This window comes from Platichthys flesus, chromosome 20, assembly GCF_949316205.1.
Source record: "Platichthys flesus chromosome 20, fPlaFle2.1, whole genome shotgun sequence".
Lineage (NCBI taxonomy): Eukaryota > Metazoa > Chordata > Actinopteri > Pleuronectiformes > Pleuronectidae > Platichthys > Platichthys flesus.
The window spans coordinates 10,608,215-10,624,616 of NC_084964.1; the positions used below are offsets into that span (position 1 = coordinate 10,608,215).

The 16,402-nt window shown below is 42.2% G+C and overlaps 5 protein-coding genes across 8 annotated transcripts; 4 read left to right on the forward strand and 1 right to left on the reverse strand.

Annotated features, from left to right (window-relative positions):
* On the forward strand, nt 1-3,101 carry gnptg (N-acetylglucosamine-1-phosphate transferase subunit gamma). The gene is made up of 11 exons (XM_062413929.1): nt 1-171; nt 300-354; nt 433-500; nt 583-637; nt 764-847; nt 1,269-1,362; nt 1,659-1,773; nt 1,872-1,954; nt 2,185-2,313; nt 2,402-2,483; nt 2,577-3,101. The coding sequence occupies exons 1-11, from the start codon at nt 105-107 to the stop codon at nt 2,654-2,656; spliced, it is 912 nt and encodes a 303-aa protein (XP_062269913.1). The 5' UTR covers nt 1-104; the 3' UTR covers nt 2,657-3,101.
* Nucleotides 3,090-13,688, reverse strand: LOC133975899 (uncharacterized protein C7orf50 homolog). 4 transcript variants are annotated; one of them, XM_062413924.1, is made up of 8 exons: nt 13,564-13,688; nt 13,055-13,216; nt 12,816-12,965; nt 12,647-12,730; nt 12,462-12,560; nt 5,144-5,355; nt 4,172-4,253; nt 3,090-3,857 (listed from the first exon to the last, which is right to left on the reverse strand). In XM_062413924.1, exons 2-8 carry the CDS (start codon nt 13,193-13,195, stop codon nt 3,678-3,680), a joined length of 948 nt encoding a protein of 315 aa, XP_062269908.1. In that variant the 5' UTR covers nt 13,196-13,216; nt 13,564-13,688; the 3' UTR covers nt 3,090-3,677. The 4 variants fall into 4 exon arrangements, with proteins under 4 accessions (XP_062269908.1, XP_062269910.1, XP_062269909.1 ...); XM_062413926.1 differs by having other exon boundaries at nt 12,647-12,727; nt 12,816-12,968; XM_062413925.1 differs by having other exon boundaries at nt 12,462-12,557; nt 12,816-12,968.
* Nucleotides 6,431-8,726, forward strand: LOC133975898 (uncharacterized). Its single transcript, XM_062413922.1, has 2 exons — nt 6,431-6,557; nt 7,232-8,726. Exons 1-2 carry the CDS (start codon nt 6,555-6,557, stop codon nt 8,273-8,275), a joined length of 1,047 nt encoding a protein of 348 aa, XP_062269906.1. The 5' UTR covers nt 6,431-6,554; the 3' UTR covers nt 8,276-8,726.
* On the forward strand, nt 9,603-11,901 carry LOC133975896 (G-protein coupled estrogen receptor 1-like). The gene is made up of 2 exons (XM_062413921.1): nt 9,603-9,756; nt 10,432-11,901. The coding sequence occupies exon 2, from the start codon at nt 10,589-10,591 to the stop codon at nt 11,762-11,764; it is 1,176 nt and encodes a 391-aa protein (XP_062269905.1). The 5' UTR covers nt 9,603-9,756; nt 10,432-10,588; the 3' UTR covers nt 11,765-11,901.
* An 805-nt stretch (nt 13,689-14,493) lies between the features above and the next one.
* LOC133976183 (ubiquinol-cytochrome-c reductase complex assembly factor 4) lies at nt 14,494-16,156 on the forward strand. Its single transcript, XM_062414323.1, has 2 exons — nt 14,494-14,715; nt 15,610-16,156. The coding sequence occupies exons 1-2, from the start codon at nt 14,645-14,647 to the stop codon at nt 15,950-15,952; spliced, it is 414 nt and encodes a 137-aa protein (XP_062270307.1). The 5' UTR covers nt 14,494-14,644; the 3' UTR covers nt 15,953-16,156.
* The last annotated feature ends 246 nt before the right edge of the window (nt 16,157-16,402 follow it).

Below are 16,402 nucleotides of genomic sequence, written 5' to 3' on the forward strand. Positions count from 1 at the left end.
CTCAGATTGCACACCTGACGCGCCATGTGACGAGCGACCAGCGAAGCAGGAAGTGCATCGAGAAAACACACCGATGTGAGATTTTAAACATCCAGAAACTCACTATGCACGGGTTGTGTCACGGAACACGCGGTTTAATAAAGCTGTGGACAGTCTATGTGTCTCTCTTCAGTAAGTACCTGAATATATGTATTATATTATTGAATATATTTCGTTTTATAAGAGTCAAACCAAACCAGATGTGTCAGACACCGCTGGCGTGTTGCTGTTTTGATCAAACTGAGTCTGTTTTCACACAGTTAACCATGTGTCCGCCGGTAAAATGAAGATAGTCGAGGAGCCAAACACATTTGGGTTCGTTGAGCAGATCACATCATTGTATCGTGTTGTTTGACATCAGCTCCTGTGTGACTGAGCTTCTTCTGTGTGCAGCTTGAACAATCATGTTCTGGCCCAGGGAAGCAGACTTCAACCCAAAGCTACCCCTTCTCCAGTGTCTGGTAATTCAGCGTGACTCAACCCTTCATTTAATGTAATCACATACTTCTCTCATCATGTCAACATTAATGTTTTATCCTCTAGGCCCGGTGCATTTGCATGGGCTCGCTGGAAAGTGCTTCAGTCTCACAGAGTCAACGTGAGTATGTTACAAATCATCCCGAGGTTGGCATTTGTGTTTTCCTCAGGCTTTCTCCTACTAACCAATCAGGATGCTGATTGCTGGACTTTTGCAATAAACTGGACTGTCTGGCTCACTTTACAGGTATAAATATGAATTCTGTCCATTTCACAACATCACCCAGCACGAGCAGGCCTTCAGGTGGAATGCCTACAGTGGGATACTGGGGTAAGATGCTGTTACCTTAAGAGACACTCTGATACCCTTTTTACCTTCGATACCTGGACATTTTGTTTAATTTAAAAATATATATGTTATTATATATGATATATTTTAACAGCTGTATGCTTCTAACCCTATATGAAAGGGATCATTGCTGTTTGGCCTGGCTTGGGTTTAAAGACATTGAAATACAAATAAATACAGCCAACTGCTGTTTTAAAAATTGCAGTTTTATCTGAGTGAAACTAAAATACTTATAAGACCTGTTATCAGATAGGTACGTAGATTTCAGTGCTCATCGATTAGCATCTTTAGTTACCTTGCCCTTACCCAGAGGAACCTTTTCTTGCAGACGTCACGATGTGAATAATTGGCAGTGTGAAGTGGGTTTGTTGTGTTGTTTCATCATATGTTGTGTTCCTCACAGGATCTGGAACGAGTGGGAAATGGCAAACAACACTTTTACAGCAATGTGGATGAGAGATGGGGACACTTGTGGAACCAGAAACAGAGAAACTAAGGTAAGGGTGGTTAAAAGAAATGTGTGCATATTGTGGTCCTCATGTAGCAGGATGCAGGAGCCCCTGTTGGCCTTTGTCAGTGTCTGTGTTTCTCCTTGTATACAAGACTAATAAACAGTTGTGGAGATAATGACTGAAATTAGTTAATATTAACCTACAAGTCTACAGGTTTAATTTCCCACTACCAAACTGTCCACCCTGGGACACATGACTAACAACATATCACCTCAAAGACATCGGCATGATTAAATCAACAGTATGATTTGTGTAACTAGGTGTTTGACATTGTTTTGTAGGTGGTTTTCGTCTGCAGTGCAAGTAGCAAGCTTGCTAAAGTCTCCGAGCCGAGTACTTGTGAGTACTTGCTGACCTTTGAGACGCCGCTTGTTTGCCATCCACATTCTCTTTTAGGTAAGACTCCAGAACAATCCTTCAGCAGAAATCATTGGAGTAAATCAGTGATAATAGTGATTCTTTTTCATCATTCCGACTGCTTTTTTTTTTTAAAGTGTATCCTACACTGACTGAGAAACTGCAGGGGGAGTGGGATGAAATTGAGCAGGCTCGGTACGAAGGTCTCATTACTGAGCAGGTAAGGAGCAGTTTTGCAGAGAGAGGACACAAAATGATTGGTTTGAGCCTTGTCACTGACAGTTTAGGTCACATGCAGGATGATGATGATATAGATGCATATTCCAAAAAAAACAGTTTCTTTCTGAAATATCTTCTTGTTTGAAATGTACTTGTTTATCTTTTCTGTTCCAGTTTGAGTAATTTATGTAAAAGTCTTGTACATAAATGCAATGTGTATGTTTGCCACAGGGTTATGCCAATCTTTTGAGGGACATTTTTGAAGATGCTGGTCTCCTGAAGAGCCACAAAGTGAAGGTCAAGCTGCCAGAGGCTGCAGCCAGTTCCGACACCCACAGCCCCTTACAGAAATGCACTGAGGTATGTGCATTTATACAAAGATTTACACACTCTTCTAAATTATAGCCTACAGAAAAGCAATGTTACAAAACTGATTCGTCTACATCAGGACTTTGAAAAGCAGAGAGAACAGATGGAGAGACTGCGTGCCCTCCTCACTCTACACAACATTCCCTTTGATTCGGAGCCAAGTAAGTTGACCCAAAAAACTTCACTCGTTTACATTTTACACACACTATAGTTACAATCCTGTGTGTAATATTTCCTGTCTACATCTATTACAGATGAAGCAAAAGGTACTGTGAGTGTGACAGTTAAGGATCAACAACTTAGAGGAGACAACGGCCCCATCGATCTGCAGTAAAATCATCAACTGGAGCAAATTGTGGCTTTGTGGCATTTACAAGCACCCGGCTGGATTATACTGAGCGGCAGAGACACTATGACCATTGCTGTCACTGGTGGGGGCACTGAAGGTTCATTTGAATAAGTGACTCTATGAAAAGAAACTAACTTGGTGGAAAAGTGTAATATGGGTCATGGAAGAACCCATTACATTTTTGCGTGGATCCGGATCAGAGTCGGATCTTGGATTATTTTTCTTTGACATTGTGAGACAGGACATTTTCTAACATTCCCACTCTTTCCCAGGGGATAATGCAAGGATCTCTACGGAGCTGGTTTCTTGTGTAATCTGGTGGAGCTTGATTGAGTTTGAGCAGACTGTTGGTCTTTGGAAGCGACAAGTGCTACACTTCTAGTTTATTTTTGTGGCTGAATAAAGTGGGAGAAAAGCATTTAAATGTCAATCGTACTGTATTTGTGTGTAATGTTATACATTTAGAAAAGGTTTGACAACATTGGAAAAAATGACAAACCTCAAATGCACAAACTTTGAACAGGACCTAAAAGGTACAGATTTTTAGTTACAGGAGATTTGTAAAAACATAACATGCTCATTATGTTTATACCAGGTGTGTGTAAGCAGTGGCTCCACTGGCTGAGCGTCTCAGCATGCAAAAACATGTCTTGACTACAAACATTCCTGAGACAATAACTCCTTAGGTTTCTCAGTTTATGTTTCATCCTCTGGGTTTTACACCTGTACGCACTCGTGAAACTGGACATCATCTTCTGAATTCTTAACATATGGGGTATAAAACATTACACTTTTGCCCCCCAGGATAAACTTGTATTTTAAGTACATAACTGAACTTTTTGGATTTCTTATTTCCAAATATAAACGATTTATGTGATTAAATCAAAACTTTACCCTTAAGGACAATTACATACTTATACATATAAAGCAACAGTCCAAAGCCAATCATCAGTCCACAGATCAACAGACTTGAGTCTTATCCCTGTTTAATGTGAGTAGTCCCAGGTCAGGTGAGTAGCTGGATAGCTTCTCTGGCTCTGTGCGCCCTCTGCTGGACAGCCTCGTCCTCTGGTGCTTTTCCCGACTCCTCGACCAGGGCTAAGGCCTTCTTCACAGTCATGTCCTTCGATCCTCCACGAAGCCCCTCCAGGTACTGAAGCAGCACGGAGAAATTCTCATCTGGAATCTAGGGATGAGTGTTTACAAGGGAGTGTGTCATTTTTCTCTTTACTGTCCAGCAATGTACATATCTGAGAGAAGTAGTATTTTGTAATTCTATGATCAAGTCATTTTAAAAGAGCCCTTAGAGCGGGTATCTCTCTGTACCTTTTCACAATGTATTTCACAAAATACAAATAAAAAAAGGTGTTCAAACTGTTCTGTAAAACTTTTTAAAACGGAGATGAAAGAGTTGATGTAACTCACAAACGGAGTAAGGTAAAGACGAACACTTCCCTCACTCTGAAACCTCAAGAAGCAATCAACACTGCTTAATTTTACCTTGTCGGAGTCGAACATGTGCTGCAGCAGCCACGTCTGCCTGGTCTTCTGGAACTTCCACTCTCCTCGCTTCTCAGCCCAGCTGCAGATACAAAGACAGAGTGTGGTGTAGGTGTAGGCTGCAGGATTTCCTTAGAGAACGACTGCAAAAAGCTGACATTGTGTGTACAGAGGTGGAAAGAAGTAAATAAATCTTGTACTGGTCAAAGGGGGTATTTGTTTCATAATGATTTCTGTATGTTGTCCTATACACATAAAGCAAACTAATAGCAACACCATTGAAAGCTATTCTAGTGTATAGTTGAAAAACCAAAATGTGTTACTATTTATTTTGAAAACTTATAGAAAGCAAGACGATCCCTTATATAGGAATATCTCAAACACTACACACAACAATTCTCATGTTGCAACCTGGGCCTTTTATTTGACCCGGCCTACCTGATGAAACACAATCTCTTTGTTCTAAATTTTCCGTCTCAAGCTGAGATGAGCCTGATGACCACACCTGGGATATTTTTTCTTACACAGAGAAAAGTCCAGAGGGGAAACTATACAACTGTTTTCCTCAAAGATAGAATTCAACTCACCACCCATTAAGAAGAAGTGCAACATTACAACAACCACGAGGTATGATTTATTAGCTCCACCAAGGAGGTTTTGTTTTCACCCATGTCTGTCCGATTGTTTATTTGATTGTGCAAAAACTAAGCAACAGACTTTCACGAAACATGGTGGAAGAAAGGAACCTCGGCCAAGAAAGCACCCCTTTAATTTAATTTCAGATCTAGGATTTTGTTGTCAACCAAATTCGCGGGAAAGAATCAAAGGATCTTTCTTTTTGATCTTTTGGATATAAACAATGGGTGAAATGCATGGAGAAAATGTAAAAACTGCCTGTGTGTATGGTTTTTTACTCCTTTCCTCTTGTTATGAGGGGAGAGATATGGGATACCAAATGAGAGTGGCTCTTACCAGGTGAGGTAAACTAAAGCTTGCTGAGGAGCCGTGGGTCCAGATTCTTCAGTTCTCTTCTCGGTCTCTCCCTCAGCTTTCAGCTTCTTCTTCTCCTCCTTTTTCAGGATCTTCTTCATCTTCCTCTCCATCACCCGCTTCTCTTCGGGACTCAGGTCCTCCTCACCCTCCAGCTCAAGTGTCGGCTCGGCGGGACTGGGTGGATCTGAAATCTGTCATACCAGAGCAAAAACAAAGGATGCTGGGAGTTATCTACATTAGCAGAGCTTCCTTTTTAGACTTTTATTATAGTCGGTGTTTGTATAAAACGATTCTCAATCATCCATAAATAGCCGAGACTGAATGATAAGAGAAGTTGAAACAATGATTTAACATTTTGTGTACGTTAACTGCCTTTTCCTGTAACTTTTCTGTTATCGTCGCCCCAGTTTGAATTTGACTGTGTGAAATGATTGTGACCTTTTGTTGAGCTCCAAGACAAAGGAAAGCAAAATGCATGTTGTGGTTGCATCACTTCCTGTTGTGCTGCATCCTTACAGTGATGTGTTTGAGGTGGTGCACGCTCAGTCTACAGAACATGCTTGCATGTTTTAAAAATAACCAACTGTTCATTTAGTTTCCTGTCAGGAGTTAGAAAAGCACACAAGTGACAAGAGGAACTTTAGAGTCGAACAACAAAATCTGGACTTTTGAGGTGACACAGAAACGTTTCTGGGAAAAACCAAAGTGCAATAAAATCTTTTTATAACAGCATGAAAACAGAATGTCACTCGGTAGAGCAAATATTCCATTCAAGGCCCAACAGTCTCCTTAAACTCAATCAAACTGCACAGAATTGAACACTCTTATATAAGATTCACCTCAATATGGGAAGAAAGTGAAATTCCTAGATCCACACCCTGATCCTTATCCACACCAAAATTGAATGGGCTCCTTACCAAACACACAACAAACAGACAGGGTTGAACCCATTACCTCCATGTTGAGGGAAGGAAGTATCTCCCCCTCCACCTTAATCTGCAGAATAAATATTACCATTTACTCAAACTTAGAATTTAAAGTCATTATAGAAGCCTTTTCATTCCAGGGGCCACAGCCTCCGTGCTGCACTCTACTCTTGGGGGAAGTTAAACAAGGGACACAGTCTGTTCTCTGTTTTAACTGTTCCAGTCAGCACAGTGATGAAGAAAAAAAAACAAAAAAGAGGGAGGGGAGGAAAAGATTTTGGTCACATGGCCACGCAGTCATTCTGAAAGTATGCTGGTCTGGGTACTGCCCACAGAAATGTGAAAGCCCTTCACAGTGAGCGGCCGCGTCCACGCAGTGAGCATCGTTTTCACAGCCCGGAGTCAATCGGCAACATCTGGCCGGTGGATTCGAAACAGGAGGCGAGCGGGTGACGACAGCAGAAATGGTACGTGGAGATGTGTGTGTGTGTGTGTGTGTGTGTGTGTGTGTGTGTTTTTTTTTTTTTAACTGAGCAGGGAGCTCCCCCAAATTAAAGCAAACAAAGAGGGAATCCCAGGAACATAAAGTTCAGGAAAAGACAAACATAACTGTTAGCGCTTCGTGCTCCCTCTCGCTCTCTCTTTAACACTTAATTCAAGATGTAACAGTCCTACAGATAAGTTGAGACATCTGAGTTACTTTAGGAAGGAAGTGCAGTACGTGTTGTCACAGTTCGTTCCTGGGGCAAACCCATTTAACGATGCTTCGGCTGTGCAATAGTAAGGGGCTGGGCAATACAGACAAATTATAAGGAGGGAAACAAATTCTGAGGTGGATCAAGTCCGTCTGCACAATGCCTAAACAATATATCAATAAACAGAATTTTGTATGTATTATTACTCATACTGTGATAATTATTATTGTTTGATCGGCCCTACTGAGAATTACCAAAGCAAGGCAGCTGTGAACAGTGTTTCTGATGACAGATGGTGATAAACATTCAGAATCAACAGACCTTTGCTGGTAGTTTACTCAGTTCCTGTTTATCCTCTGATGTGAGGAAACTCTTGACTAACAGCGGCGAGTGATACTCAAGAGGACAACAATTCATCAGTGGGTGCTTTCTCTTTTCTCTTCCAGTCTAAAAGCGCAGCCTCCGCCGAGGAAAGCACCTCATCTCCATTCTCCAACAGCTCTGCCATCCCAGTCGACAGCTTCCCCGACCCCTTTGTGCTGGACAAAATCGCAGCCAGCGACATAACCTCCAGAGCGAACTATGTCTACAGTTTCTTTGCAGGTCTGGGGTTCTTGGCCGGCTGCTTTCTGCTCTTCGGCGTGGTCCAGACGTACAGGGCACACAGGCGGCTGGCCTGGCTCGACTGTCTGCTCTGGGCCTTCTGTGGCGTTCAGCTGCTGCTCCTGCTCCTCTCTCTCCATGCTGTGGCCTACAGACCCGACAACCTGGAGACCACGGCTCTGGGCTGCGCTGCTCTCTCCTTCGTCATCAACACGGCCTCCCTGTGCGGCCTGTTTGTGTTAGTGCTCATGGCCTATGTCCTGACACTCGATCCGCCATCCGACGCCCTGCTGCGGAAGCCCGGGGCCTGTGCGGCTCTGGTGATCCTGACTTCTGTCCTCATCTCCCTGATGCTGGCTGCGATTCGAGGGCCCAGCGAGGGCCTGCAGGAAACAACAAAGTGCCTAATGGATCCAGTCCAGGCTGGGGTTTCGTATGCAGCCTCTAAGGTGTGTCTGGCTTTTCTGATCCCCTACATCCTCCAATTAGGACTTCTGATATGCGGCGGCGTCCGGCAGTGGAAATCTAAAGGTCGCTTCCTGTCCGGCTCTGAGGAGGGTCCCGTGTTCCTGGCTGTCACTGTGGTCACGCTTCTCTGCCTGCTGTTCTACGGCGTGGCGCTGGTCAGGGGAGCAGGGCTGCAGAGCGAGGGGGGGCTGAGCCACCACGAGCAGGCGTTTCTGAACGTGGCAGAGTTTGTGCTGTTCTCGGGGAGCAGCGCCAGCCTGCTGCTCGTGCTCTTCATGCACCGGCCCAGTCGGGAGAGTCTCCACGGGGCGTTGAGGCAACTGAGTGACTGCTGTCGAAACCCAGGGCGCACGCAGCCCAACAGAAACATCATTGCTCCACACATAGAGATCACAGACACCCTGCAGGACATCGAGTGATAGGCGACAAAAAACTCTTCTCTTTTGCAATAAACGAAAGACCTCTGATATGATGTATTAGACATTTCTTTCTTTACTTCCACCAAGGAGCTTTCCACCCCTGTCCGTTTGTTGCAAGACATTTCCATGAAACTTGGTGGAAGCATGTGTTATGGATCAGGGAGGAACAAATGTACTTTTAAGTGCTTTTTTTTGGGACATTTCATCATCAGGTATTTTCAGTGAACTGATATCTATGAGTTTGTATAAATTTGTTCAGCTTGAATTGGGGGACGGTTGGGCCTTGGCAGACGTATGCACTCTACTGAGGGACATTGTAGTTCTGCATTGTAATTGTGCGACTATGTACATGTGTTTACAAAGCTATCCCCGCTGTGGGACTATTAAAGGATTCTGATTCTGATATTTCTGTACATGTGTATTTAACAAAAAATAAATGTTTTGCTATACATCCTTGGAACTATGAAATATATTTGCATTTTATACAGATTACTCATTAGGAGATAAAGAAATTAAAATGCCATCGAATACATGCTCGTGTTTGACCTCATAACAAACTTCAACGAGTCTCGCCACCAAGCCTGAGGAGTTTGTTTTCAGATTACACACCACCACGCCAGGATAATAAAGGCACAATAAAGGCATTTCACTTTTCTTTTTAAAGAAAATTCCTTACAGTATTCTTCAGTTTATATGTTTTCATGACTCAGATCCAAAGAGCAACTGTAAAGAGAACTCTATTTGAGTCCAGGATGCACTTCAACCCAGTATGTTTTAGTGTTTATAAAGTTTTTCTAAATCAACAACCCTGAATGAGACAATCTACCCTCTCTACAGCCTCTGCTCACAGCTGATTTGCACAGAGGCCCATTTAGACAAGCTCTCTGGAAAAACCTCCTCCCACAGAGGAAATATTAAGTCTTGGAAAATACAAGTCAGATGCTAAATTCATTGCTAACATTCATTTTTTTTTTATGTATAAATCTGTTAAAGTACAAAGGACTCAGACCAGTACCTTTCCACTGCTTTCCTAAGAACCTGACACCAGTTCTACGAATAACTGACCTGCATTGTGTCAGTGCCAACACAGAGTGGCACCAAAACCAGGCACCAGCAGGAAAACGAACACAGGAGCTGTGTTGCATAAGTGGGCATCATGTGAAATGTCAGACCTGAGCTACACTGAGGTAAAAATCACAGTAACCCGACATAAAGGTTAATCGAAAATGCATTTTCACTCTTTAAGAGAAAGTCAGAAAGTCGTGGTTGTAAACCCAAACAAAAGGGCAGAGGTGTAAAAACAAAGATTTGTGAGACTATCCCCGTCTGTCCTGTGTCTTGTTTTGTGTAAATATGCCGTTGAAGTTGTTGGGCGAGCCACCGCCACACTCCGCCAGATTTACTTTGACTTCTGCTCTCATAGGCGCAACCGAAGGACAGAGGCGATTTGACAGACTACCTGCAGTGAAAAGAAACTGACGGTAAGTTCGAGCCATTTTAACTTATTGTTATGTTATTACAGATCTGTTTATGAGAGACTTGCATTGTCTTTTAGTGTTCGATGATAACCATCATTGCTGTCAAACGTACCATAAATTTGAGTGACAGAAGAAGCATGAAAAAGATCATGTATACTAGAACTTAAATAACATGCCGGCACAATGCAATAAACACCCTGTATAGATCCGACTGACTGACTCCTTATCCTCTAAAAGACTTAATTTTATAAATCTGCTTTTACTGGGCTTGGGATCTGAACCTTTAAGTAACCTTATATTCCTAAACCCTTTTATATAATGTCATTCTTGCAGCCACGAGATTACTTCTTTTTATTTAGCTTCTTTTGGGTACATTATTGTCATTATTATTATTATTATTTCCTCATACATCAAACAACGCTACAAAAGTCATAGTGTCTTCCCTCTTATTTCACATTCAATCTTAATCTTTAACTGAACTCATTTTCAAAAGCAGCAGCAAAAAATGTACAAAAGCAATGTAACTTCCAAACTGACTATCCATTGATGCATTTTCTGCGTTGTCAAATGTATATGTATATATTTTAATTCTTCTCTGTACAGAAATTTCAACATTAAATCTAGAAATTGAAATGTTGAAATCAAACTGTTCTCTTCTCTCTATAAATACCACATTAGGCAACAACTCCACTACACGTCCAAGAAGACCAAAGAGAAGAAGCAGATGGAACCACAGACTCCACAGGGCCCGAACAACCTCACCCAACAATGGACCATGACAAAATAATGGCTTACAACAACCACCACCAACAGCGGCTCAAAAAATAAGTGTCATATGGACATGATAATGTATTTGGGCGTCAGCTTCATCACCGAGTATAACATCACTGTAAATGACACACAGGGAGTCGTCTCTGATTTTCTGCAGACAGCCCTAGAGATTCACCAGCGTTACATTATCGGCCTCGTCCTCTCCTGCATTTACGCCATTTTCCTCTGCCCCGTCGGCTTCATCGGGAACATCCTCATCTTAGTCGTCAACCTGGAACACAGGGGCCGCATGACAGCCCCGGACCTCTACTTTGTGAACCTGGCCGTGGCCGACCTCTTCCTCGTGGCCGACTCTCTGATCGAGGTGTTCAACCTGAAGAAGGGCTACTATGACAAGCCCGGCCTCTGCACCTTCATGAACCTGTTCCAGCAGGTTAACATGTACAGCAGTGTCTTCTTCTTGACCTGGATGAGCTTTGATCGGTTCGTGGCACTGACCAGCAGGGTGGGTCGCAGCATGGCGCACGCGCGCCTCAGCTGCTGCTTCGTCTGGGTGTCCTCCTCCCTGCTCACCCTGCTGCCTTTCGTCATAGCTCAAGCTCAGCACGCCGGAGAACTCGCTTTCTGTTTCGCTAATGTGGCCCAGGTCCAGTGGCTGGAGATGATGCTGGGTTTCCTTCTGCCTTTCTGCACCCTGGGCCTGTGCTACTGGAGAATAGCAAAGGTTCTCTGGCGCAGCCAGAAAGACCAAAGAGGGCGACAGCGGAGGCCTCGCAGGCAGAAAGCCCTGCAGATGATCTCGGCGGCGGTGTTAGTCTTCTTCCTCTGCTGGCTCCCAGAGAACGTCTTCATATGCGTCCACCTGCTGAGAGGGGGCACAAGCGGGGACATGCTCTGGCAGGACTACCCGCTGACGGGTCACACTGTCAGGCTGGCGGCCTTCTCTAACAGCTGCCTGAATCCGCTCATCTACAGCTTCCTCGGGGAGACGTTCCAGGATAAAATGAGAGTTTTCCTCCAGCAGAAGAGCAAATGGGTCAAGCTGCAAAGGTCCCCCACAGAAAGGTCCACCTATGCTCCCTCTGCAAACGACTGCGGCCATGCAGCGTGTGACCGACCACGCCAGTCAATCAGCTCTGACCTCTTCTCACAAACTGTTATAAACTGTCCCTTCAAATCAAAACCAGCTGCACATGGTAGCCTCACAGACATTTGTGCTGAGTTCAAAGACATTAAGTGATGGATATTGTACAAAGAAGAAAACGAGCAACGGGGTGGTCAACTATAATGCACAAAATCTAACATTTCTTTTGATTGAAAAGATTCACTTGAGTTCTTTTCTATTTTTTTTTAAATCGTATTTATAAGTTTCCATCAGATTTCATCCTTCATGACTTTTTTACCAGGAGCTGAATTGTTGACAGAGATTTTCTCCTCTCCAAAACCACCCGACCAGAGAATTAAAACCAGTAAAAACACTTGAAAGCTACACATGAAAATTCTGTTTCTTCTGCAGTCTGGGGTGGTAAGGTTATAAAAAGTGACTTTAAGAAGCAGTCGTCTGGAATTTTTTTTTCAATTCAGGCTGTTACTTGTGGAACGAAGCACAACCAGATAATTCCGCTTTGAAATCTGGTATCAGTTTTTACATGGTGTCTTGTCAAATGAAAACTTAGATCTCCGATTTTAACATTTATCTCTTTTGTCATTAGAATGGAAATAAAAAACCTTATGCACTGAACAACTGCTTTAAATGATGTTTTCCAAAGATCTTGGCTCCTAGTTTTAAACAATTGCAAACTTTTATGGTAAATATTCAGTTATCAGCACATGTAAATTGTTTTTTTTTATGAAGGATCAAAAATCAGCTGTCCCAGGTCAGCTGACCCCTCACACACACATTTACAGGACACATCTTCAGCAGTTAACCTTCTTACCTGTGCTTCCTCGGCCGCTCGTTTCTTTTTGTGTTTCTTCTCCTTCTTCTGTTTTTTCTCGTCTGTGATGGTTTCCTGGGGAATCTCTTCAGGAGCCTCCTGGGTGAAGTAAACACGTTCAGTATTTTGTGAGTCCTTTCACGTTGTGTCGTCTAAACACACGTACAAGAGACTGTGCCACTCACCTCTACCTCCTTCTTTTTTCTTCTTTTCCCCTTCTGTTTTTTCTCATCTGTGATGGTTTCCTGAGGAATCTCTTCCGGAGCCTCCTGGGTGAAGTAAACACGTTCAGTATTTTGTGAGTCCTTACGGTTTGTGTCGTCTAACACAAGTACAAGACACTGTGCCACTCACCTCTACCTTGTTCTTTCTTCTTTTCCTCTTTACCTCAACATCCATTGTGTCTTCTATATTTACATCGACCTCATTTAAACTCAGCTTCTTCTTCTTCTTCTTCTGTTTTTTCTCATCTGTGATGGTTTCCTGAGGAATCTCTTCTGGAGCCTCCTGGGTGAAATAAACACGTTCAGTATTTTGTGAGTCCTTTCAGGTTGTGTCGTCTAAACACACGTACAAAAGACTGTGCCACTCACCTCTACCTCCTTCTTTCTTCTTTTCCCCTTTACCTCAACATCCATTGTGTCTTCTATATTTACGGTAACCTCATTTGAACCCAGCTTCTTCTTCTTCTTGGAAAGATCTGAGGCTGATTTCAGAGATTTATCTTTGGCCATGATCCGATTTACTGCAACAAACTAAAAAAACATTTGCATTTTTAGAAAGAACAGGAACATATTCATTCAGATAAATAGTAATCGTGTAGGAAGTAATAGATGCACAGATCATGAGCCGTAGAGACAGACACCTGTTTGTAGTAAACGTCACATGACCCTAACACTGAGAAATAGATGAACACACTCAAGTAGAACTGTGGAAGAATGTCTAAATGGGCTGCGTTTATTCTGACGACCTGTGCAACTGATCAGGACAAGATAAAGACAAACGCTTAATGTCTTATGGTAAAAGTTGTTAAAAGCTTTTAGATCCAAAGATAATTGTATCATATTGATCTTTTATTAAATATACAGCTGTAAAAACTTACTTGAAATGCGACAGGGACGTGTTAGCCTCCCGACAGACCACCAAACAAGCATGGGAACTCAAACGGGAAGTGAAGTCGCCGAGGTGACGCGTGATTGGACGAATATCTGTCCGTGCTGTTTGATTGGTGGATGGCAGTGAGGGATTCAAGGACCCTAGGATATATGATGCCTTTCAAATCTAAAGCTGAGTGAAATTTCCTAAATTATGAGCATTCATGTATTTCTATTAAATTATTAAAATTGAACAAATTATGATAATTTATTTATTTCTATTAAATTGCTTAAGTTACGGGGATTTGGAATCAATGTAATGTAGGATCTTATGTTATTATCATAAAATGGATATTATCTACTAAAAGAAAAAACATTATATATTTTAAGGGTCAAAATCTATTCAATGACAGCAATAGTGCATTTACTAACTCTGATGAGAAGTTCTATTATCTACATTTCCATAACAAGCTCCGTCTGCTTATGAATATAGTGTTGTACGATCAAAACTAAAGAGTAGCAACTTGGGCTGCAAATAATTATTATTTTAAATGTTATATTAATGTGCTAATTGTTTTCGAGGCACCTAAATAGGTTGAGAGAAATGTTGCAGTGAAAGACGTCTGATTGTTTTGTTATTTAGTTTGTCTGCATATTATTAAAATAATAGCATAAAATGAAAAATCTTCCAGAATACGTAGATTTTCACCACTTTCTAATTTTCTGAAAATTTTGGTAAGAATTTGAGCATGTTGTAGCCCTAAAAAGCCAATTCATTTGCCTGAATAATAATAAAAATCCTTACAATGTCAATAGGGCCTCACTGTCTGTCAGTGCCTCACAGTGGTTGGGCCCTAATGATGAGGTAATTAACATATGAGCGTAAAACATCCAAATCTATACGTGACGTCATATCCCTCGTCTACGTTTTAGCGGAACGTTCCCAGGCAGCGTTCCGCGGATGCACCGGAGTGAAATAGCGGTTGCACACCGCCGTGTTACATGACCTAACCAAAGAGTGTTTGGTAAGAAAACTTCCAGATTCAATGACCTGAGGATCGTGTGCCGTAAGATGGTCATTCGCTCGAGATGTCTTCAACAGCAGGACGAGTTCTCTCCGGTGTGACACGCGTCTTTCTCAGCCACAGTTCCGGTGTGAGGTGAGTGTCGGTGGGTGGAGGATGGAGAGACAGAAAGCGTGTTGACTGTGTGGCTCAATGACAGTGTTTTTAACCTCATAGGCCACAGCGTGTAAACTGCGGTTGGACTCAGATTTAATGTATTGATTTATTAACTAGTTATCGGCCTGTTACAGCTTGAAGAGAAGCTGCCTTTCTGACGAGCCGCTTTACGAACCAGGACCTGATTTAACCTCTAACTCACTTCCTCTTGTCCTGGTCACTGAACGCAACACCAACGAACCATAGAGACCTGTATCGCTGAAACCGTTGTTTGATGGAATTATCACTGTTAAAATAAAATATGTGTGTTAATTTGTGTACCTGTATTGGATTTGTCTATAGATGATATAACTGTGCCCTGTCCTTTTTATATATTAGTGAATGGTCTTGTCTACTTCCTGGCCACCTACAGGAGACGAATCAATACTGTAGTTGGATTGTGGTAGATAGTAAACGTTCAAAGAAAAGTCATCAGAACCCTCATCAGTACTTTTTTGGTACATATATAACAATTTGCGAGTTATAAATTGAATAAAATAAAATTTTAACGTGATTTCATTGGATTTTTTTTAATCAAATTGGATTATAAATCAAAATGTTGTCCTTGCCTTTTTCAATGCTGAAATTTCGTAATGACTGAGGTATACGTAGCATAAGTGAAATATCTGTCATTATTGTAGTGATGGTTTTATTTAATTTCACAACTTTATAGTCATAGTGTGAAAACACCAGATTATATCAAAGCTCCTTCTCCATATAGTAGAATCTGGCTGCACTTCAGGTCACCTTGAAGGATATTTTCTTTTCTCTTTGCCATTCAGTTTTATTTTATGAGTAAATAAATACTTAAGTCGTTTTATTTTTCTTTTACAGATTGAACAGTGTGCGGTCAGTAGCTCTGAGCTCCCCGAGGCCAGCCAAAACAACAACACCTACAGATGAAGACGAGGAGGTGAAAAATGAGCCCATCAAGTTCTCTACCAGTAAAGCCAGTCACAGGACCTGGAAGGTCGACCGCGGCATGGGCAGTCAGTATGAGCGGCCTTGGTGGAAAGTCCTTCCCGTCAGCCTGGTTTTAACCGGCTTCCTCCTGTGGTGTGTTCTGAGGTCGGAGACGGACATTGATGTACAGTTGGAGAAGCAGCTGTTTGAGCACCTACCTGGTTTGCTTTCAGATGAGGAGGAGGAAGAAGAGCAAGTCAATAAATCAAGTTAACAAATGTTGAACATGGTGTATATATATATATATTTGGTCCTATTTAATGAAAAATTGGTTTCTGTAAAGGCGATGGGGCCCAAATCATTGTTTGGACAATGCCTGAGGTGGTCATAAAGCCGTCCAGTGAGTCAATGAATATGACCATATATGGAGTTGTCAAGTTTCTTTGAGTGTGGATTAAAATTATGATTTGATTAAGTGGCTTGGCGAACTCCATGTCTTTTAATTTGATGTACACTGCCTGCTTCCGAGCAAAGTGAGAATTAATCTGCTAGTCTCAGATACATCTTGTGAGAAGTGACAAGTGCACTTGTCTAAGGGCTGTCAACATTAACAAGCTGCAGCATGTTATGAGACATGCCCACCGAACTTTATACAAGTGTTATTCTGTACCTCTGCAAGCACTTCGAGAAGCTACTAAAGCAACTGTATAGTAATAGAATAAAA